This window comes from Erythrolamprus reginae, chromosome 10, assembly GCF_031021105.1.
Source record: "Erythrolamprus reginae isolate rEryReg1 chromosome 10, rEryReg1.hap1, whole genome shotgun sequence".
Taxonomy (NCBI): Eukaryota; Metazoa; Chordata; class Lepidosauria; order Squamata; family Dipsadidae; genus Erythrolamprus; species Erythrolamprus reginae.
Window position 1 is genome coordinate 9,513,189 of NC_091959.1, and position 22,417 is coordinate 9,535,605.

General features: G+C 42.1%; 1 protein-coding gene across 2 annotated transcripts in view; it reads left to right on the top strand.

The window, feature by feature from the left end:
* SLC12A1 (solute carrier family 12 member 1) overlaps positions 1–22,417 on the top strand; it is a 68,742-nt gene that overhangs the window by 11,228 nt on the left and 35,097 nt on the right. The window contains exons 5-12 of one of the 2 annotated variants that reach the window (XM_070763306.1): positions 5,434–5,529; positions 10,051–10,190; positions 10,427–10,537; positions 11,168–11,279; positions 12,664–12,791; positions 14,955–15,039; positions 16,999–17,150; positions 20,896–21,003. In XM_070763306.1, the coding sequence (XP_070619407.1) occupies positions 5,434–5,529; positions 10,051–10,190; positions 10,427–10,537; positions 11,168–11,279; positions 12,664–12,791; positions 14,955–15,039; positions 16,999–17,150; positions 20,896–21,003 (932 nt within the window). Of the gene's footprint in view, positions 1–5,433; positions 5,530–7,051; positions 7,148–10,050; positions 10,191–10,426; positions 10,538–11,167; positions 11,280–12,663; positions 12,792–14,954; positions 15,040–16,998; positions 17,151–20,895; positions 21,004–22,417 lie in introns of both variants that reach the window. The other variant, XM_070763307.1, reaches the window with a different exon arrangement.

The following is a 22,417-nucleotide window of genomic DNA, read 5'->3' on the forward strand; positions in this document are numbered from 1 at the left end:
GCATATTAACATTGCCAAGACTTTGCTCTGGGGTGTCACGCAAAATTGGGTTTGGGGGGGTTGTTGGTTATTTTTTCTTTTTTAAATGGTAGCTTAGTAACTTATTACCATCATCAAGGAGCATTACTTTGTTCTAAGGTATGAAAACAGCCCAGGGCAAGAGTAATTCATTTAAATGTTATTTAATGACCTTGCAACTGGGTTTTTAATCTCAGCTTTAATCAGAGCTCAGCCTGAGTGGGTATAATCAGAGCAGTTGCAATGAGCCGACATGGCAGAATTCATTCTGAAATGATGATCTGCCCATCATCAAATTTTCAAATGCGGTCTCATCTTCAAGAGGCTCTGGGAGGGTGTTTTTGCCTTCCAGAGAGTCTCTGATGGGATGGAGGAGTGCTCTGTCTGGGTCACTCCGGGAGCGATGACCAACCCAAAAAGATAAGCCAGACACACCGGTTGAATCCAAACACAGTTTTATAATAATAAAGAGAAAAGAAGCCAACAGAAAATGTCCTTACAGATCAGGAAAACACTGGAACTCCAAATAGATACACGAAGGCAATTGTTCATACAGAAACACAGGATCCTTAATGCCAGACGAGGCTGTTGAGCTAACAGACACACACCTCCCACCAATCTTCAAGGCTGCTGGGCCACGAGTCAGGAACAATAAACGCTGAGAGAAAATGCAGATAACACCAACTCCCCTTTGATAACACTCCACGCTGCCAGAATGGTTCTCATGGCTTATAAACCCTTCCCTGCTAATGAGGACCACCCCAACCCCCTGGTGTTCCTCATTCAATGCTGATAATATCTACGCAGTTGATTTCTCCTTTGAGCTATGCGTCTCTGCCGCATACTAATGATAGCTTGTGCGTCGTCATCCAGGGACTCCAGAGAATCAAAGCTACTTGCTGGAGATAGCCCTTCCCCAGGGCTCCCAGGCCTTGCATCAGCGTCACTTTCGTGACTGCTGTCTGCACTGTCCGACTGCAAACAACTCTCCTCTCCGCTCTCAGCCTCCTCCGGGCATGGAGCCAGCAGAGACGCAGCTGGTCTTTGATCTGGCTCAGGCTGAACCACAACAGAGGAGGGTGTTTTTACCCTGCCCCGGCTTTAGGGAAGCCCCAAACTTTTTACAAAAGGGGCCAGTTCACTGTCCCTCCGACTGTTGGACTATAAAAAAAAACTATGAACAAATTCCTATGCACACTGCACATACCTTGCTTTAAAATAAAAAACAAAATGGGAACGTACTATTTAGAGGGGGGGAGAAGGTCTGAAATTCATATATGTTTATGTTTTGTTTTTAATTTTCTTTTGTTGACATCTGATTGGCTATACAATTTTTTCTTGGCTTATGAAAAATGTATAAAGAAAAAAGGAAGAACTTTGGCATAACGGTTAATAAGTTAGAAATATAATTGGTGTTGCACTTTTGGAAGGAACATTAAGGAGGAAATTAAATTAAAAGAAAATGAATGTAACTGGATGACAAAATTGGAAAAAAAAACTTTTGCAACTTTTTTGATGATTGATATTAGTTAGTAACAAAATACTGCATTTTATTCATGGAAAATTAGATGGTACACTGTGTTGTTTGAATGTATGTTGAGAGAATAATTTAAAAAAATTACACACACACCCAAAAACAGTCCTTCCTTCCTCTGTCCCTCCATTCATTTCATTCTTCCTTCCTTCCTTCCTTTCTTCCTTGTTCCCTCTATTTCTCCTCCCTTCCTTCCTTCCTTCCCTCCTTCATTCCTCTCCACTTCTCCTTCCCTCTCTCTCTTTCCCTTTTCTTTCTTTCTCTCTCTCTTTTCCCTGTGCCATTTATCCAGCCCACTCACTGGTGGGCTGGATAAATGGCCTGAGTGGGCCGCATGTGGCCCACGGGCCTTAGTTTGGGGACCGCTGCTTTGGCGCCTTGGGAGGGTGAAACATGAGTCTACTGGGCCCACCAGAAGTTGGAAAACAGGCCGTTTCCAGCCTCCAGAGGGGCTCTGGTGACCGGGGGAAGCTGTTTTTGCCCTCCCCAGCACCGTTCCCCGTAAGCTGCGCGCCGGAGACGTGGAGAGAAAGAAGGGAAAGAGAGGGAGGGAAAGAGGAGAGGAAAGAAGGAGGGAGGGAGGGAAGGGAGAGAAAAGTGAACGAGAGGGAGAGAGAAAGGGAGGAAGAGAGGAAGGAAGGAAGAGATAAATATAAAGGGAGAGAGGGAGAAAGAGAGGGAGAGGGAGGGGAAGGAAGGAAAAGAGAGAGACAAAGAGAAAAAAGTGGAAGGAAGAGAGAAGGAAAGAAAGGAAGGGAGAGAGAGAGAGAGAAAGAGAGAGAAGATAGGAAGGAAGAGAGAGTGAGAGAGAGCAAGAAAGAAAGAGTGAGAGAGGAGAGAGGAAGGAAGAGAGTGAGAGAGAGTGAGAGAGAGGAAGAAAGCAAGAGAGAGACAGAGGAGTGGAAGGAAGAGAGAGGGAGAGAGAAATGATAGAAAAAAAGGGGGGAAAGAGAAATGAGAAAATGATTGAGGCAGAGAATGACAGGAAAGAGAGAGAATCGGAGAGAGAAGTGACTCTTGATTTAAAGCATATGGTAAAAGCACTTAAATAATAACAGAGAAAAAAACCCCCAGCCCTCACCTGTTTTTATTAATAGTTATGTTTTTGGATTTGCTGGTTGTTTTAGTTTTAATAGTAATAGAGTTTGGTTTTGTTTTATTATTAATTTCTTTTCATAAAAAAGAAGGGATTTATTTTTTTTATTTTTTTTATTTATTTGTTTGTTTGTACTTCTATGCCGCCCAGTCCCAAGGGGACTGCCGCTCAGACACTATACTTTTCCGCCCACCCCAAAAAAATATTAGAGGGAACATTGCTCCCCAGGCATTGAATTATCGGTGTGGGCACTTGCACATCCGCGATAGCACGCGCCCACACTCTTTCGGCACCCGAGGAAAAAAAGTGTTAGCGGACCAAATAGTAATTCTGAGAAATAAATCATTTCAACATTTGTGCTTCTCGCCAGGTACGATTTATTAACAGCCATGTCTGAATTTGACTGGAATCATCCCAACTCCGAGTCCCTTAGATTACATCTGGGTCAAAACCCCATATCGCATCCCCACACCCACAAGTGCAGTCATGAGGACCAATCCTATTCAGGATTAATAATAATAATAATAATAATAATAATAATAATAATAATAATAATTAATATAATAATAATAATAATAATAATAATAATAATAATAATAATAATAATAATAATTTGCAAGTGAAGCAGACAGTAGAAGAACAGAAGCATGCATTAGCTGACTACGTGAAGGGGAGCAAAGATTAGATTAGATTTATTGGATTTATATGCCGCCCCACTCCGAAAACTCGGGGCGGCTCACAACAATGGTAAAAACAGTACATAATAACAAATCCAATACCCACCAATCCAATTACAATTTTAAGCTAAAAATTCATAAAAACAACCCCAAAATATTAAAACACGCATACAATCAATCTAACACCAAAACAACAAGGGCAAGGGGGAGATGTTTCAGTTCCCCCATGCCTGACAGCAGAGGTGAGCAAAGAGTCAGTGTTGATGGAGGTCAACAATAGGAAGCTTCTCAAGGTGAAGCTAACTAAGGACCAGTACAGAAAAAATGTAACTCAATGTCGTATGGACAGTTGGCGGAACAAAGCATTGCATGGACAGTTCTTGGAGAAGATTGAAGGCAAAGTGGATAAAGAAAAGACCTGGTCATGGCTTACAAGTGGAACACTCAAAAAGGAGACAGAAGGACTAATACTGGCGGCACAAGAACAGGCCATTAGAACAAATGCTGTCAAAGCCAGAATTGAAAAATCAGCAGATGATCCAAAGTGCAGACTCTGTAAAGAAACAGATGAAACAATCGATCACATACTCAGCTGCTGCAAAAAGATCGCACAGAGTGACTACAAGCATAGACATGATGCTGTGGCACAGATGATCCACTGGAACTTGTGCCGGAACTACCATTTACCAGTGGCAAAGAACTGGTGGGATCATAAGCCCGAGAAAGTGGTCGAAAATGAGCAAGCAAAACTACTGTGGGACTTCCGACTTCAGACTGACCGAATTCTGAAGCATAACACACCAGACACTGTGATCGTGGAGAAAAAGAAAGTATGGATCATCGACATCGCAATCCCAGGAGACAGCAGAATTGAGGAGAAGCAGCTAGAGAAATTAGTGAAATACAAAGATTTAAAAATCGAGCTGCAACGACTCTGGCATAAGCCCGTGAAAGTGGTCCCAGTGGTACTTGGCACGCTGGGCGCAGTACCAAAGGATCTCAGCGGACGTTTGAAAACCATTGGAATTGACAAAATCTCCATCTGTCAATTGCAAAAGGCCGCTTTACTGGGATCGGCAAACATAATTCGCCGCTACATCACGCAGGTGCTTGGGAAGTGCCCTACTGGTGATGAAATACGAAATCCAGCATAGTGATCTCGTTTGCTGTGTTGTACTGACATAATAATTTATTAGATTTGTATGCCGCCCCTCTCCGTGGACTCGGGGCGGCTCACAACAACTTCAACAGTGTACAAACCCAATTTTAAAATGCAATTTAAAACCCTTATAATAAAATAAAATAATCACACAACCAATCAAACCATACACCAGCCTTGACAATTGGGGTGTGTGTTAGTTTCCCTGTGCCTGGCAACAAAGATGAGTCTTTAATAACTTACGAAAGGCGAGGAGGGTGGGGGCAGTCCTAATCTCTGGGGGGAGTTGATTCCAGAGGGCCGGGGCCGCCACAGAGAAGGCTCTTCCCCTGGGGCCCGCCAAACGACATTGTTTGGTCGACAGGATCCGGCGAAGGCCAACTGTGTGGGACCTTATCGGTCGCTGGGATTCGTGCGGTAGCAGGCGGTTCCGGAGGTACTCTGGTCCAATGCCATGCAGGGCTTTAAAGATCGTGTGTGCATGCTCTTTTGGCACCCATGGAAAAAAAAGTTTCACCATCACTGGCCTAGACCGTCTGACAGCTCCCTATAAAAGGGCTGTATTGTAAATAGTTGCCAAATAAAGAGCTGTTGTTTAGAAACCACTTCTGTCTGGCCTCTTCCATTCACCCCATTTAACATATAAATATTCTGGTTTGCAGAGATGTTCATTTCTATTACAATTTAGACATTTAATCCCAGCGTCGCAGGGCTTTGCAGACTATCAAGGTTCTTAATCCTTGGTCCCTGTAGCTTATTTAACATTTATATTACATGGATATAAATGGATCTCCAAAAAAGGCGAGAAAGGACTTCCTCCAGCAGCAGGGATAAAGATGTTTTCTCAGCCAAAAGCGGATTCCTTCTCATTTAAACCGCCACCTCCGAGAACAGCTTTGAAAAGTTGCAGACCGTCAATTATATTTTGTCATTTTCTCCTTGGTGATAGGTCTTGGAGTTATCATAATCCTTCTTGCTACCGTGGTTACCTCCATTACTGGCTTATCAACTTCTGCAATAGCAACTAATGGTTTTGTCCGTGGAGGTAAAAAATAATAATAATAATCTTTAGGGGTTTTTCCCCCTTTTACAGAGTGCTCACAAACATCAGTTCCCCAGTTTATTGTCTTGTAAATCAAACGTTCTCCACTGTAATAAGTCGCCCACGTCATGGTAATCCCAAGAACCAACAGGTAAGCCATACCTGCCATGCAATTAACCTTCTGTAATCAATTAATTTGCAAGCCAGGTTCAGTTCGGGAAGGTCTTGGACCGATGGGAGAATGGAATCCAATTTTTCCAGATTTTTCTTTCTTAAAAAAAATCAAATAAAACCAAAACGTACAGGTTGTGTTTCATCTTGGGTGGCAGGCCATTCTGTGTCGTCCAGTATGAGGTTGACGGTAGGGGTAGAGCGCTTGATTTCGGCCACCGATGTTTCAGAGATTTCGGAAGCCCAGGACGTCCTGTAGACTAGAGTGGCGTCTTCATCAACGAGGTATTTCTTTTGAAGAGTAATGTTGTTCATTCCAAAAATTAACCGGTCAACCAATTGTTCTCCTGGATCCTTGAATTTACACTGTGCCAGGACGGAGCGTAGGTGAGTGGCCAAATCATTGGTCCATTCGCCTTCAGATTGGCGCATTTGTGCAAATTGGTGGCGGTAGACTCGAACTGGAGTTGTTGGTTGAAAATGTGCTGCAAGCTTGGTTTGTAGAGTGGACCAAGCAACAGTTTCCAAGGTATCTGGGTCGACCAGAGTGGAGGCTAAGCTATAAATTGCCGGTCCGCAATAACTTAAAAATACAGCTCGTTTCCTGTCGTCTTCAGCGTCCTGCAGGTTACTGGCTTGTAAGAAAATTCGGAATTTGGACATGTAAGATGTCCAGGATTCTGTGTCCTGATTGAAGAAGGGCGGTGGTGGAGCCATGACCGAGCTCATGGTTGCTTAAGCGGCAGTTCGACCTCCTCGTCGCCACTGTTAAATCGCTGCACCGGAGACTTCAGTTCATTCAATCATTGTTTATTAACAGAGTATAACAACCAACTGTTCCTCTCAATAGCAATTCCCAACAAGGGCAACGGCTAATCCGTTGCCCTATTTATACCTTTGCTTATGCGCGGGCTTTTTACTGGCAACCGTTTGTTTTTGGCGGCAACCTAAACTTAGCCGCGTCTTAACCAATCAGCGATTTTCTGTGATTCTTTTAAACGAACACAACAGATCATTTTTCCTTTCCCGCTAACACTTATTCAAGTTCCCCGAAAGGTATTAATTCATTCTTCTGCTTCTTTAAAAATATATATTTGTTTATAGTATAAGCTATTCCCGAGAAGCGAGGCAGTCAGCTCCGATGGAAGCAGGATCCACAATTCTTGACAGGTACTTCTTTAACCAAGATGAATGGAGAGTGTGCATGTCAGCTATTGTCAGTTCCAGTCAAACCTTGCCTTGAGGGATGGCTTCTTATCCGAAGAGACCAGCTTCCTGTTCGTGGATTTTAAATTAAAATGATATAACCAAGGTAACTTGGGTCAAAGATCTCTTTTGGCACTTTTTTTTTCAGGTCTGGGAGTCGTAGTCATTTCTCTGAGTGTGGTTGTCACAACCTTAACAGGTATTTCCATGTCTGCCATATGTACCAATGGAGTGGTAAGAGGAGGTAAGTCCAAATAAAGGATAATGATAATGATAATGATGATGATGATGATGATGATAATAATGATAATAACAATGATAATAATAATAATAATAATAATAATAATAATAAGTAGTTATGTGTTAGTTGGGGGAATGATGAAAGGCAACATGAGAAAATATTATTTTACTGAAAGAGTAGTAGATCCTTGGAACAAACTTCCAGCAGACGTGGTTGGTAAATCCACAGTAACTGAATTTAAACATGCCTGGGATAAACATATATCCATTGTAAGATAAAATACAGGAAATAGTATAAGGGCAGACTAGATGGACCATGAGGTCTTTTTCTGCCTTCAGTCTTCTATGTTTCTATAATAATAATAATAATAATAATAATAATAATAATAATAATAATAATAATAATAATAATAATAATAATAATAATAATAATAGAAAAAGAAAGTATGGATCATCGACATCGCAATCCCAGGAGACAGCAGAATTGAGGAGAAGCAGCTAGAGAACTTAGCGAAATACGAAGATCTAAAAATCGAGCTGCAACGACTCTGGCATAAGCCAATGAAAGTGGTCCCAGTGGTACTTGGCACGCTGGGCACAGTACCAAAGGATCTCAACGGACATTTGAAAACCATCGGAATTGACAAAATCTCCATCTGTCAATTGCAAAAGGCCGCTTTACTGGGATCGGCAAACATAATTCGCCGCTACATCACGCAGTCCTAGGTGCTTGGGAAGCGCCCGACTGGTGATGAAATACGAAATCCAGCATAGTGATCTCGTTTGCTGTGTTGTACTGCCATATTATTATTATTATTATTATTATTATTATTATTATTATTATTATTATTATTATTAGATTTGTATGCCGCCCCTCTCCGAAGACTCAGGGCGGTTCACAACAACAATAAACAGTCTATAAATCCAATACTTAAAAAACAATGTAAAAACCCTTATAGTAAAATAATCACACAATCCATTCATACCATACACAAACCAAGATAGTTGGGGGGATATGTCCATTTCCCCATGCCTGGCTACAGAGATGAGTTTTCAATAACTTATGAAAGGCAAGGAGGGTGGAGGCAGTTCTAATCTCGGTGGGGGAGTTGATTCCAGAGGGCCGGGGCCGCCACAGAGAAGGCTCTTCCCCTGGGGCCCGCCAGATGACATTGTTTAGTCGACGGGACCCAGAGAAGACCAACTCTGTGGGACCTAATCAGCCGCTGAGATTCCGGTCCGAATTTTTATTCCGAAAGTCCTGAAAGTGCTAGTTATCTAGTTTGGTTAATGAAATGTTTGCACGAAACCCCACCAAGCTCAGAGAGTACCAAGGGCGTAAGTCAGGCGGGCGTTCCTACTTACCGCTGCTACCGGTGCAATGTGCGTGCAGCTCTGGGTGATCGGTGGGTGCACACATGCACGTCTGCTGGGTATGCGCGCATGTCCAAGTGAGATTTGGCTTCTGCGCAGGCACAGTAAGTGAAATTTTGCCAGAGGACGCATGACCGTGTGAGATTTCAGCGGGTTTTTTGCTTCTGTGCATTGCCGGAAATCGCCAAAATCTCGCAAGAGGATGTGCTGCCATGTGAGATCTCGGTGATTTTTTTGCTTCTATGCATTGCCGGAAATCGCCAAAATCTCGCAAGACGATGTGCGGTCATGTGAGATCTCGGTGATTTTTTTTCTTCTCTGCATCGCCGAAAATCATTTCTGTCACATCTCTGTGTTTTTAAAACTTAACTTTGTAATTCTAATGAATATAAAGAGATTATTGTGAACAAAGTATCTAGGGAAATTCTATAGAGCCACCTTGAGAAGCAGATGGAGAACACTTTCTTATGTTTTGACATATGTTCCCATTCATTTCAAGCTCTTTGGGCTTTCTGTGGAATATATTTCAAATTAAAATGACAAAAAACTTTTTAAAAAGGCTCAGTAGAATAAAAACAAAACAGTTTAACAGACTTTGCTAACTTTCAGCATTTTTACTGCAACGCTCTCTACATGGGGCTACCCTTGAAAAGTGTTTGGAAACTTCAGATCGTGCAGAATGCGGCCACAAGAGCCATCGTGGGGCTCCCTAGATTCGCCCACGTTTCTGCAACACTCCGTGGCCTGCACTGACTGCCAATCGGTTTCCGGTCACAATTCAAAGCCCTACATGGCATTGGACCAGAATACATTCGGAACCGCCTTTTACTGCACGAATCCCAGCGGCTGATAAGGTCCCACAGAGTTGGCCTTCTCCGGGTCCTGTCAACCAAACAATGTCACTTGGTGGGCCCCAGGGGAAGAGCCTTCTTTGTGGCGGCCCCGGCCCTCTGGAATCAACTCCCCCCGGAGATTAGAACGGCCCCCACCCTCGTCTTTCGCAAATTACTAAATAATTATGTTTAGAAATATCAAATATTACTAAGTGTCTTATTCAATGGTGAGTACCAGTAATAATGGTGAATAAATGGTTGTTAAGGGAATGGGAAATGGTAATTTGGGGGTTTAAAGTGTTAAGGGATGGTTTGTGATACTGTCCATAGCCAAAAATTGTGTATTTTCTTCCGCATCTCTACTTCGCGGAAATGTGACTTTCATGGGCTGCATCCCCCGCGAAAATCAAGGGAACACTGTAAAAGATTACTTCTATGAATTATGATTATTGTTTTCTTTAAAAAACTGGATTATAACAAACATTTAAAAAGTGGTATGTAACAGAATGGGAATACAGTTAGAACCATTATATAGATTTGGTACACATTTGTCCAATTTTCTTTTTAAATGTTTTTGTTTTGTCTTGTGTATTGTGTGTATATTCAAATAAAATTTATTTTTAATTTAAAAAAAAAGAAAATGTAAAGATCACATGCAGGTTTGCCCATAGGATGATACAAGTCTTTGTCATGCTGACAGGTGGAGCTTATTATCTCATCTCACGGAGCTTAGGTCCTGAATTCGGGGGCTCCATCGGTCTCATCTTTGCCTTCGCCAACGCTGTGGCAGTGGCCATGTATGTGGTTGGCTTTGCAGAAACACTTGTGGAAATTCTCAAGGTGAGCATCCTTCTTTGGATACTGCTAAATTTAAGGAGACCTGGTCCGTTTCTTCTTTCTTTCTTTCTTTCTTTCTTTCTTTCTCTCTCTTTTTCTTTCTTTCTTTCTTTCTTTCTTTCTTTCTCTCTCTTTTTCTTTCTTTCTTTCTCTCTTTTTCTTACTTACTTTCTTTCTCTCTCTCTCTCTCTCTCTTTCTTTCTTTCTCAATAATTACTTTTCGCTGTTTTTTTTTCCAGAACAGTAACACCATAATGGTTGATGCCACCAATGACATCAGGATAATTGGCGTCATAACTGTTGTGATTCTACTAGGTATTTCAGTGGCTGGTATGGAATGGGAAGCAAAGGTAATTTTTTTTAAGTATAAGGGTTTAGAAAAGCTCAAATATTTGGCCATTCTGTCTTGAAGCAGATTATATTGTTGCATCTTATTAGAGGATAAGGAGTAGGCTGTGCTACTCCTAAGTTACAAAGGCTATACAGGGGACAACGTGGAAGTTGAAAATATCCAGCTAGTAACCCAGGGATATTAGTAGTACTACATATAACCAGACCTTGATTATATAAATATTATTTACATTTAGCAAAATATTGTAGTCAGTAACAATCCTAGTCATTTGCAAATACGTCAATCAATCATATCAATACATATACATATACAAACCAACATGAGAACACATAGTTCGTACTACACACAGTAGTTCTTACAACAATTCTCCCCCTAGAGAGATGCTGCTGTCTCTCCCTTATGGCTTATTGCATCACCAGCTCTTAAAGCAACAATATACTAAATTTTGTAACCATACATTGCCGGGTTTACTTTACATATTGTAACACCCAACCAGTAATGCACATAGCATTAACACCTCTGACCATTTAGTCTCATTTAATTATTACTTGGGTGTATAGGCCCCGACTAAAGAATCAGATCAAATAAATCTATGATTAAAATGAATGTTCTTCCTTTTTCCTTGCAGGCCCAAGTGATTCTTCTAATTATACTTCTGATCGCTATCGTAAATTTTTTCATCGGGACCGTTATCCCGAGCAACGCAGAAAAGAGGGCGAGAGGTTTTTTCAATTACCAAGGCAAGTGCTTCGAATGCCATGGGGCTTCCAGTGTGAAAAATCTGTCACGCTAAGCAAGACTCACATTAATACGAAGTGGCAAGCTGCAGGGGAACGCCGCTGCAGATAAGCATTAAGAAAAGCAGGCAGAGCAGCGTTTCTCAAATAGTAGGGTGCGTGCCCAGCGGTGGGCAGCAGGCAGGACGGGGTGGAACGCAGTTCCACCGGAGGAAATGAAGTTGCTTGCACAGCTCCAGCTGACTGGTGGCCATAACTTCCGGTAACTTCCCAAGCACCTAGGACTGCGTGATGTAGTGGCGAATTATGTTTGCTGATCCCAGTAAAGCGGCCTTTTGCAATTGACAGATGGAGATTTTGTCAATTCTGAGGGTTTTCAAATGTCCGCTGAGATCCTTTGGTACTGTGCCCAGCGTGCCAAGTACCACTGGGACCACTTTCACGGGCTTATGCCAGAGTCGTTGCAGCTTGATTTTTAGATCTTCGTATTTCGCAAATTTCTCTAGCTGCTTCTCCTCAATTCTGCTGTCTCCTGGGATTGCGATGTCGATTCTCCATACTTTCTTTTTCTCCACGATCACAATGTCTGGTGTGTTATGCTTCAGAATTCGGTCAGTCTGAAGTCGGAAGTCCCACAGTAGTTTTGCTTGCTCATTTTCGACCACTTTTTCGGGCTTATGATCCCACCAGTTCTTTGACACTGGGAAATGGTAGTTCCGGAACAAGTTCCAGTGGATCATCTGTGCCACAGCATCATGTCTATGCTTGTAGTCAGTCTGTGCAATCTTTTTGCAGCAGCTGAGTATGTGATCGATTGTTTCATCTGTTTCTTTACAGAGTCTGCACTTTGGATCGTCTGCTGATTTTTCAATTCTGGCTTTGACAGCATTTGTTCTAATGGCCTGTTCTTGTGCCGCCAGTATTAGTCCTTCTGTCTCCTTTTTGAGTGTTCCACTTGTAAGCCATGACCAGGTCTTTTCTTTATCCACTTTGCCTTCAATCTTCTCTAAGAACTGGCCATGCAATGCTTTGTTCCGCCAACTGTCCATACGACATTGAGTTACATTTTTTCTGTACTGGTCCTTAGTTTGCTTCACCTTCAGAAGCTTCCTATTGTTGATCTCCATCAACGCTGACTCTTTGCTTCCCTTCACATAGTCAGTTAATGCATGCTTCTCTTCTTCTACTGTCTGCTTCACTTGCAAAAGTCCTCTGCCGCCTGTTTTCCTTGGTAAATACAGCCTGTCAACGTCACTGCAGGGGTGTAGGGCATGAATTATTATTATTATTATTATTATTATTATTATTATTATTATTATTATTATTATTATCTGGCACAACCTGAACCGTTCACACCTTTCCTAACTTCTTGTGCCTTTGGTTGCAGCCTCCATATTTACAGAAAACTTTGGGCCGGAATTCAGAGGGGACGAAGGTTTTTTCTCGGTGTTTGCCATTTTTTTCCCAGCAGCCACAGGCATTCTGGCCGGAGCCAACATCTCCGGAGACTTAGAGGTGTGTACATCTAAACGGTTAACCACAACACCACAATACTGTGGTGAACATGTCGCCTTAGATAACCTTAGAGATCTTCTGGGGAAACGGCGCTAAATATTTTAAAAATATGCTCGACACTGAAACAAAGAGCGAGTGTTAAAGAATCCTATCTGCAAAGAGAACATTTCATATTGATTTGGAAAATGCTTTTTGCAAGAACCTGTCAAGTGTATAAATTAGTAGATGTCACTGGAGAAAAACTTCGGGATTTAGTGCCATCCTTTTTACCTAATTTATTAGTTTACGTTGCTTTCTTGCTTTTCAAGAGTCAGGACTCGATTATAGAGGTAGGGAATCGGTGGGCATCCAGACATAGCTGAACTCCCAATCCATTATGATAATGGTAAAGGATGATGGGATTTGGAGTCCAACTGGGTATGTCTAGTTTGACGGCAAGAAGGACCAGGGGAGACAGGATATTTTATTTATTTATTTATTTATTTATTTTGTCCAATACACAAAGAGGGTTTAGTGGGTATATATATCTATATACACATAGTAAAATACATGATGAAGGTTATAGAGGAGATACTCATAGTAAAATATATCTAAGAAATAATAGAAAAGAAGATACAGTAATAGAACATATCAATGAAAGAATGGAAAAAGAGATATAGGAATAGAAGAAAGGTATAGGAGATCTAGGAGATATCTCAGGGATTGCCACAAAGAAGGAGTCAAGCTATTCTCCAATGCGTTTGAGGGTAGAACAAGAAGCAATGGGTGGAAACTAAACAGGCCCAGGCCTGGGGCCCATGGATTAATCACCATCCTGCCCAAATTGTATGAATGTTGTGCATTGTTTAGTTCAGTGTTTCCCAACCTTGGCCACTTGAAGATATTTGGACTTCAACTCCCAGAATGCTGGCTGGGGAATTCTGGGAGTTGAAGTCCAGATATCTTCAAGTGACCAAGGTTGGGAAACACTGGTTTAGTTAGTGTGGATTTTGATCTGGATTTAATAGTCAGAATCATATATTTGACTTCTTTTTAATTGTTCTTGTATTTTTATATTGTTGTAAGCCGTCATGAGTCCTTCGGGATTGGATGGCATAGAAGTCAAATTAAATAAACAAACAAACAAACAAACAAACGAGAGAAGTAACTTAGACTGAAGGACAAATTTCCTGATAGTTAGAACAATCAACCAGTGGAACAGCTTGCCTCCAGAAGTTGTGAATGCTCCAACACTGGAAGTTTTTAAGAAGATGCTGGATAACCATCTGTCTGAAGTAGGTGTAGGGTTTCCTGCCCAAGCAGGGGGTTGGACTAGAAGCATAGTTCCCTCTAAGCTGAGCAGTGAGCAATCGCTCACTTAAAAATCATCATCAACTCAGAGTTTTCCAAACCTGCCCAGAAGCCCAGAAGCCGAGAGGGAAAGAGTGAGAGGGAAGGAGAGAGAGAGGAAGAGAGGAAGAGAGAGAAACAGATAGAAAAAAGAGAGGAAGGAAAAGAGAAAGAAAAAGAATGGGAGTAAGGAAGAGAGAAAGAAAATCAAAATCTAGTTTGAAACTAGCTCAACTATTTAAGTGGCATTTTGATATTGATAGAGTTGCCCTATTATGAGCTCACTGTTATAGACACACAGTACAGTATTTTATTTTGAAATTCTCTGTTTGTTTGTTTGTTTGTTTGTTTGTTTATTTATTATTTCTGTGCCGCCCAGTCCCAAAGGGACTGCCGCTCAGACACTATACTTTTCCGCCCACCCCCCAAAAAATATTAGAGGGAACACTGACTAGAAGACCTCCAAGGTCCCTTCCAACTCTGTTATTCTATTTTATTCTAAAACATAATACCAGTAGAATATGTCCAACCACATAAAATGTCAGCTTCCAACTCTGTTGTTGTTGTTACATTTATACAAGAGGCACAGAACCAACGTCCTCAATGCTGTAAATATCTATCCAAAATTCTGAATCGGGTCCAAAACTCTTCCAAAAATTACCACCGTGTTACAATTGGAAGCCAACTGAAGGGCAAAGGGATTGAATACCTGAAAAGTAAACATTGGGATTAAATATAAATGACATTACATTAAATCGTGTCTTTCTCCTAACCTTCTCTTCTGCTCTGACCGTGGCTACAATCACACCTTTTTCCCCCACTGTAATATTACAGGACCCGCAAGAAGCTATACCCAAAGGAACAATGCTTGCAATTCTGATCACAACCATTGCTTACATAGGAGTTGCAATTTGTGCAGGTAAGAAGATAATGGCACACGAGTTCAGAGTGCTACTATCAATGTATTTTAAAATCCTTATACCAGTGGTCCCCAAACTATGGCCCGCGGGCCACATGTGGCCCGCTGAGGTCTTTTAACCGGCCCGCAGCAGCACACGAGGTTTTACCGATGGATATAATAAGAGAGAGAGAAAGAGGGAGAAATAGAGAGGGAGAGAGAAATGAAGAGGAGAGATAGAAAGGGAGAGAGAGAGAAAGAAAGGGAGAAATAGAGAGAGGGGGAGAGAGAGAAAGTGTGAGAGATACAAAGAGGGAGAGTTAGAAAGAGAGTGACTGAAAGAAAGAGAGAAGAGAGAGAGAAAGAAAGAAAGGGACAGAGAGAGAGAAAAAAGAGAAAGAGGGAGAGATAGAGAGGGAGAGGGACGGAGAAAGGAAGAGGGAGAGATGGAAAGAGAGAGAGGGAGAAAGAGAAAAACGAGAAAATGATGGAGGGAAAGAACGAGGGAGAGGAAAGTGAAACAAATGAGAGAAAAGGAAGAGAGAAGTGGAGAGGAAGGAGGGAAGGAAGGAAGGAGAAATGGAGTTTGTTGATTTAAGTTTAAGAGAAATGGAGTTTGTTGATTTACTTGTTAACAAAGAAGTATAAATTACTTTATTACTTAATTATTAATTACTTAATTACTTATTACTTCTTCTTTATTTTAAATATTGTATTTGTTCCCATTTTGTTTTTTACTTTGAATAAGGTATGTGCAGTGTGCATAGGGATTTGTTCATAGGGTTTTTTAATAGTCTGGCCCTCCAACAGTCTGAGGGACAGTGAACTGGCCCCCTGTGTAAAAAGTTTGGGGACCCCTGCCTTATACCCATCAATCTGCCCCTAGCCCTATTACATAGATATAGTTCCCTCTACTGCAATAGTTTTCAACGTGGAAGGGCAGGAATTCCAGTTTGGTGTTACTGTTCGCAGCAACAATTAGTTAAAGCAGTATCTGTGAAATTGTTTTCACATAATAAATGCTCGGGGATCGATAAACAATCAGGAACTTCATGAATTAAAGAATTTGGGGAGCCCTGCTCTACTTTATCAATGACAGTCTGAGGTCTGGTTGGGACTCTACCGACTTCCACTCATATTAAGTAAAGGGCTTTCGGTTTCGTCTGTTTTCCGTGGCATATTTTATGGACATAAAACAAGGTAATCAAGGAAATGGAGCCCCTCCCTTATGAAACCAGGTTGCAAGCCTTGGTCTCTTCAGACTTGAAAGACGGCGTTTAAGAGGTGACTTGATCAAAAGGTATAAAATCATGCATGGGATAGAAAAGGTGGATAGAGAAAAATTATTTTCTCTATCACACAATACTAGGACGAGGGGGCCCTCCCTAAAGCTCATAGGTAAGAAAGTGAGGACAAATAAAGGGAAATATTTCTTCACCCAGAGGGTCGTTGGTTTATGGAATTCACTTCCAGAAGAGGTCGGGACAGCTGTCAGCCTGGATAGCTTCAAGGTAGGATTAGACAGATTCATGGATGCCAAGTGTATCGGTGGTTATTGAAACGGATGTCCAAGTGCTGCCTCTATGTTGGTTGAGGCAGGCAGGATTCCCTTGAGTACCATTTGTTGGGGGTCAAGGGAAAGGGAGGGTTTTGCCTTCTCTTTCTGCTCAAGATCCCCCTGGACAATTGGTGGGCCACTGTGGGACACAGAATGCTGGACTCGATGGGCTTTGGCCTGATTCAGCAGGGCTCTTCTTATGTTCTTACATTCTCGTTTAGCTAAATCGGACAGTAACACCCGTAGAACCATCAAACAATTTTAACCAACGGCTCTGTTATTTGCAACCTACACGGCCACGGGATAAGAGGCGGAAATGTACACAGAACATCAGCCACCTGAAATATAAAGGAGCCCAGCGATATCATCGTGCTGTCACGAGGAAGAGAAATAATAATAATAATACCCTGCTATTTCCACAGCTGCTTGTGTCGTGCGTGATGCTACAGGGAATGTCAATGATACCGTGGTATCCGGGATGAATTGCAATGGATCATCGGCTTGTGCCCTGGGCTACGATTTCTCCAGCTGTAAAACCCAGACATGTGATTATGGGCTGATGAATAATTTCCAGGTTCAAAAGCATGCTAATTATCCAATTTGTATCCTTCTCTCTCCCCCCCCCCTCTCTCTGTGTTATACTATATACCAGTGATGGCGAACCTATGGCACGAATGCCTGGCACATAGAGCCATAACTATTTGGTTATGGTGGCAGGTTGTTCCACTGGCCCTATTTGGACCGGGAGTCACTGCTCACAGTCACTCATGCCCTCATCACCTCGAGGCTCGACTACTGTAACGCTCTCTACATGGGGCTACCTTTGAAAAGTGTTCGGAAAATTCAGATCGTGCAGAATGCAGCTGCGAGAGCAATCATGGGCTTTCCTAAATAGGCCCATGTTACACCAACACTCCGCAGTCTGCAGTGGTTGCTGATCAGTTTCTGGTCACAATTCAAAGTGTTGGTTATGACCTATAAAGCCCTTCATGGCACCGGACCAGATTATCTCAGGGACCGCCTTCTGCTGCACGAATCCCAGCGACCAGTCAGGTCCCACAGAGTGGGCCTTCTCCGGGTCCCGTCAACTAAACAATGTCGCTTGGCGGGACCCAGGGGAAGAGCCTTCTCTGTGGAGGCCCCAGCCCTCTGGAACCAACTCCCCCCAGAGATTAGAATTGCCCCCACCCTACTTGCCTTTCGTAAGCTGCTTAAAACCCACCTCTGCTGCCAGGCATGGGGGAATTGAGATACTCTTTCCCCCTAGGCCTTTACAATTTTATGCATGGTATGTCTGTAAGTATGTTTGGTTTTATAATAAGGGTTTTTAACTGTTTTAGTATTGGATTATTATTATATGCTGTTTTATTGCTGTTGTTAGCCGCCCCGAGTCTGCGGAGAGGGGTGGCATACAAATCCAATAAATAAAATACATAAATAATAATAAATAATAAAATGCTGGCACACAAGCTGTTGCCTTAATTCATAACATTTTGTTAAATGAACGGAATGAGAATCCAGACTTCTTAGGGTTCATGACCTAAACTGGAATTCCATCCAAACTTTAGACTGGAGTAATTAATTGCAAAAAGTGCACAGTCCAATTAAATGCTACGGGATAGAAAATGTTTAATCAAACCCCACTATGAAAGATTGTGGGAACTTGGACGTTGACTCTTTTAGAGACTGTTTTAAAAGCATATCTAATGGAAATACATACAATTATCTATGATTTGTATCTCCATCAATAAAATGCCTTACAAAAACTCTCTCTTCATTATCTAGGCTCTGCAGTAATTTTCCCACATGCTAGTTCAATGAAATTGTGGATAGAACCTTTCCTAAGTAGGTGATACTTCATGAACTCAATCTGTATAGTCTGGAGGACAGAAGGAAAAGGGGGGGACATGATCGAAACATTTAAATATGTTAAAGGGTTAAATAAGGTCCAGGAGGGAAGTGTTTTTAATAGGAAAGTGAACACAAGAACAAGGGGCACAACCTGAGCTTAGTTGGGGGAAAGATCAAAAGCAACATGAGAAAATATTATTTTACTGAAAGAGTAGTAGATCCTTGGAACAAACTTCCAGCAGACGTGGTAGATAAATCCACAGTAACTGAATTTAAACATGCCTGGGATAAACATATATCCATCCTAAGATAAAATACAGAAAACAGTATAAGGGCAGACAAGATGGACCATGAGGTCTTTTTCTGCCGTCAGTCTTCTATGTTTCTATGTTTCTATATAGTAAGCAGGTGATACATGCCTGGATTGGAGCTTGTTAAACATGCAAATTCTCTTTTCCTGATTCGAAGATTGTTTCCTCCTTTAAGACAAGCGTAGCTTGCTTTTTTACAGCCTCTCGTTGCTAATACGAGTCTCTTCTGAACGGCATCATTTGCAGAAGAAGTAAAAAATTATGCCTTCGGCTTCAAAAGGAACAAAACACGATTCAATTAAAGAACAATCTTCTCCATTATGAGCCAACTGGTTTTTCGTTCCTTTTTTTTTTTTAGACAACAAAAAGTAATTTGCTGTTCTGAAAGAGTATCCCTGACAAGTCATTAATGGATATCTTAAAAGATAATAGAGAAGAGCCAGAATAACAATACACTTGGTTATTGGAGGGATTATTGCAAATTCTGTTTATAGCCCAGCTCAGGGATGGCGAACCTATGGCATGGGTTCCTATTCCTATATTCCTATGCCAAGGAATCGTCAATCTGAGTATTGTATTGGCAGTTCTGTGTTAGCAAAAAACTTCAGAAGAGAAGGATTTAGGGATCGTGATTTCTGACAGTCTCAAAATGGGTGAGCAGTGCAGTCAGGTGGTAGGGAAAGCGAGTAGAATGCTTGGCTGCATAGCTAGAGGTATAACAAGCAGGAAGAGGGAGATTGTGATCCCGCTGTATAGAGCGCTGGTGAGACCACATCTGGAATACTGTGTTCAGTTCTGGAGACCTCACCTACAAAAAGAGATTAATGAAATTGAACGGGTCCAAAGATGGGCTACAAAAATGGTGGAAGGTATTAAGCATAAAACATATCGGGAAAGACTTCATGGAATCAACCTGCATAGTCTGGAGGACAGAAGGGAAAGGGGGGGACGGGACATGATCGAAACATTTAAATATGTGAAAGGGTTAAATAAGATTCTGGAGGGAAGTGTTTTCAATAGGGAAGTGAACGCAAGAACATGGGGACACAATCTGAGGTTAGTTGGGGGAAAGATCAGAAGCAACGTGAGAAAATGTTATTTGATGGAAAGAGCAGTAGATGCTTGGAACAAACTTCCAGCAGACGTGGTTGGTAAATCCACAGGAACTGAATTGGAACATTATTATTATTATTTATTATTTATTAGATTTGTATGCCGCCCCTCTACGGAGACTCGGGATAAACATAGATCCATCCTAAGATAAAATGCAGGAAATAGCGTCAGGGCAGACTAGATGGACCACGAGGTCTTTTTCTGCCATCAATCTTTTATGTTTCTATGTTTCTATATCTGAGGGAACGTGAGGCATTGCCCTATGCTAGCTCCAGCACATATGCTCCCAGAAAGCCTCCTGAACCCTGCGGTTGGTGAAAAGTAGCTCAACGGGCCAAACTGAAGTTTGTTTCCTAATTTCTGGGTAGCCTCTTGGGCCATTTTTCGCCATCCCCAGGCTTCAGGAGACTCTCCTGAACCCTGGGGAGAGTGAAAAACAGACTAACCTGGCCTACTGGAAGTCCAGAGGCTTCAGAGGCCTGTGTACATGTGTGTGTGGAGAGGGCAGCATGAGAGTTGTGCATTATTAGATTAGATTAGATTTATATGCCGCCCTTCTTTGCAGACTTGGGGTGGCTCACAACAATGGTGAAGAACAGTACATAGTAACAAATCTAATATTTAAAATCTAGATTACAGTTTTAGATTTAAATGTCCAAACAAGAAACCCCAATATATAAAAAACAACACACAATCGAATCATACACAAAAACTACATGGGCAAGGGGGAGATGTTTCAATTCCCCCATGCCTGACGGCAGAGGTGGGTTTTAAGGAGTTTACGAAAGGCAAGGAGGGTGGGGGCAATCCTGATCTCTGAGGGGAGCTGGTTCCAGAGGGTCGGAGCCACCACAAAGAAGGCTCTTCCCCTGGGTCCTGCCAGACGACATTGTGGGTGTGGGCATTCACGCATGCATTATCGTGCACGCTTGCACCCTTTTGGCACCCAAGCCAAAAAAGGTTCACCATCACTGGCCTAGCATATACAAATTTAATGGCTTGCTTTTATGATATATATATATATATATATTTTCCTTCCCAAAGGTGATGAGCATGGTTTCAGGGTTTGGACCCTTAATCACCGCTGGGATATTTTCTGCCACGTTGTCATCGGCACTGGCTTCGCTTGTGAGCGCCCCAAAAGTTTTCCAGGTACTTTCAGAGACCAAACATTGTTTTGTATCTTTTCCTGTATCTCTGCAATTGATGAGCCGGGGTGGCACAGCAGGTAGAGTGCTGTACTGCAGGCCACTGAAGCTGACTTGTAGATCTGAAGGTCAGCAGTTCAAATCTCATCACCGTCTCAAGGTTGACTCAGCCTTCCATCCTTCCGAGGTGGGTAAAATGAGGACCCAGATTGTGGGGGCAATAGGCTGGCTCTGTTTAAAAAGTGCTATTGCTAACATGTTGTAAGCCGCCCTGAGTCTAAGGAGAAGGGCAGCATAAAAATCGAATGAATGAATGAATGAATGAATTAATTAATTAATTAATCAATCAATCAATCAATCAATCAATCAATCAATAAATTAGCTGTGCCTGTGCTGACCAGTTGATCAGCCAGGATGTTGGTCTCAAATACAACAGGTGCGTCTGCGTCTCGGATACAACAGGATAAAATACAACAGTGGGTGGGTGTCTCAAGCACAACAGGATAAAATCCCACAGATTTTATGTTAACATACTTTGCAACATAAACATTTGAGAGGTTTAAAAAGGGGGCTGGAGGAAATAACTACCATAACTGGGTCTTATATTATGTTTTGCTCCAAAAAGGTGCATTACGGTTTATTTTCTGGGAAGGTCTTATTTTCAGGGAAATACAGAACTAAACGTGTCAGACTGTCTGATAATCTTAACTGGGGCTTATTTTTGGAATAGGGCTTATATTACGAGCATCCTGAAAAAATCACGCTAGGACTTATTTTGCAGTTGGGTTTTATTTCGGGGAAACTGGGCACATCATTTGCAGCTTGTTGATCTTCTGACAATAAGTAAGAGACCAAGAAAACCCTCGGAAACTTCAGATCGTGCAGAATGCAGCTGCGAGAGCAATCATGGGCTTTCCCAAATATGCCCATGTTACTCCAACACTCCGCAGTCTGCATTGGTTGCCGATCAGTTTCTGGTCACAATTCAAAGTGTTGGTTATGACCTATAAAGCCCTTCATGGCACCGGACCAGATTATCTCAGGGACCGCCTTCTGCTGCACGAATCCCAGCGACCAGTCAGGTCCCACAGAGTGGGCCTTCTCCGGGTCCCGTCAACTAAACAATGTCGCTTGGCGGGACCCAGGGGAAGAGCCTTCTCTGTGGAGGCCCCAGCCCTCTGGAACCAACTCCCCCCAGAGATTAGAATTGCCCCCACCCTACTTGCCTTTCGTAAGCTGCTTAAAACCCACCTCTGCCGCCAGGCATGGGGGAATTGAGATACTCTTTCCCCCTAGGCCTTTACAATTCTATGCATGGTATGTCTGTATGTATGTTTGGTTTTTATATTAATGGGTTTTTTAATCATTTTTTAATATTGGATTACTATTGTACACTGTTTTGTTGTTGCTGTTAGCCG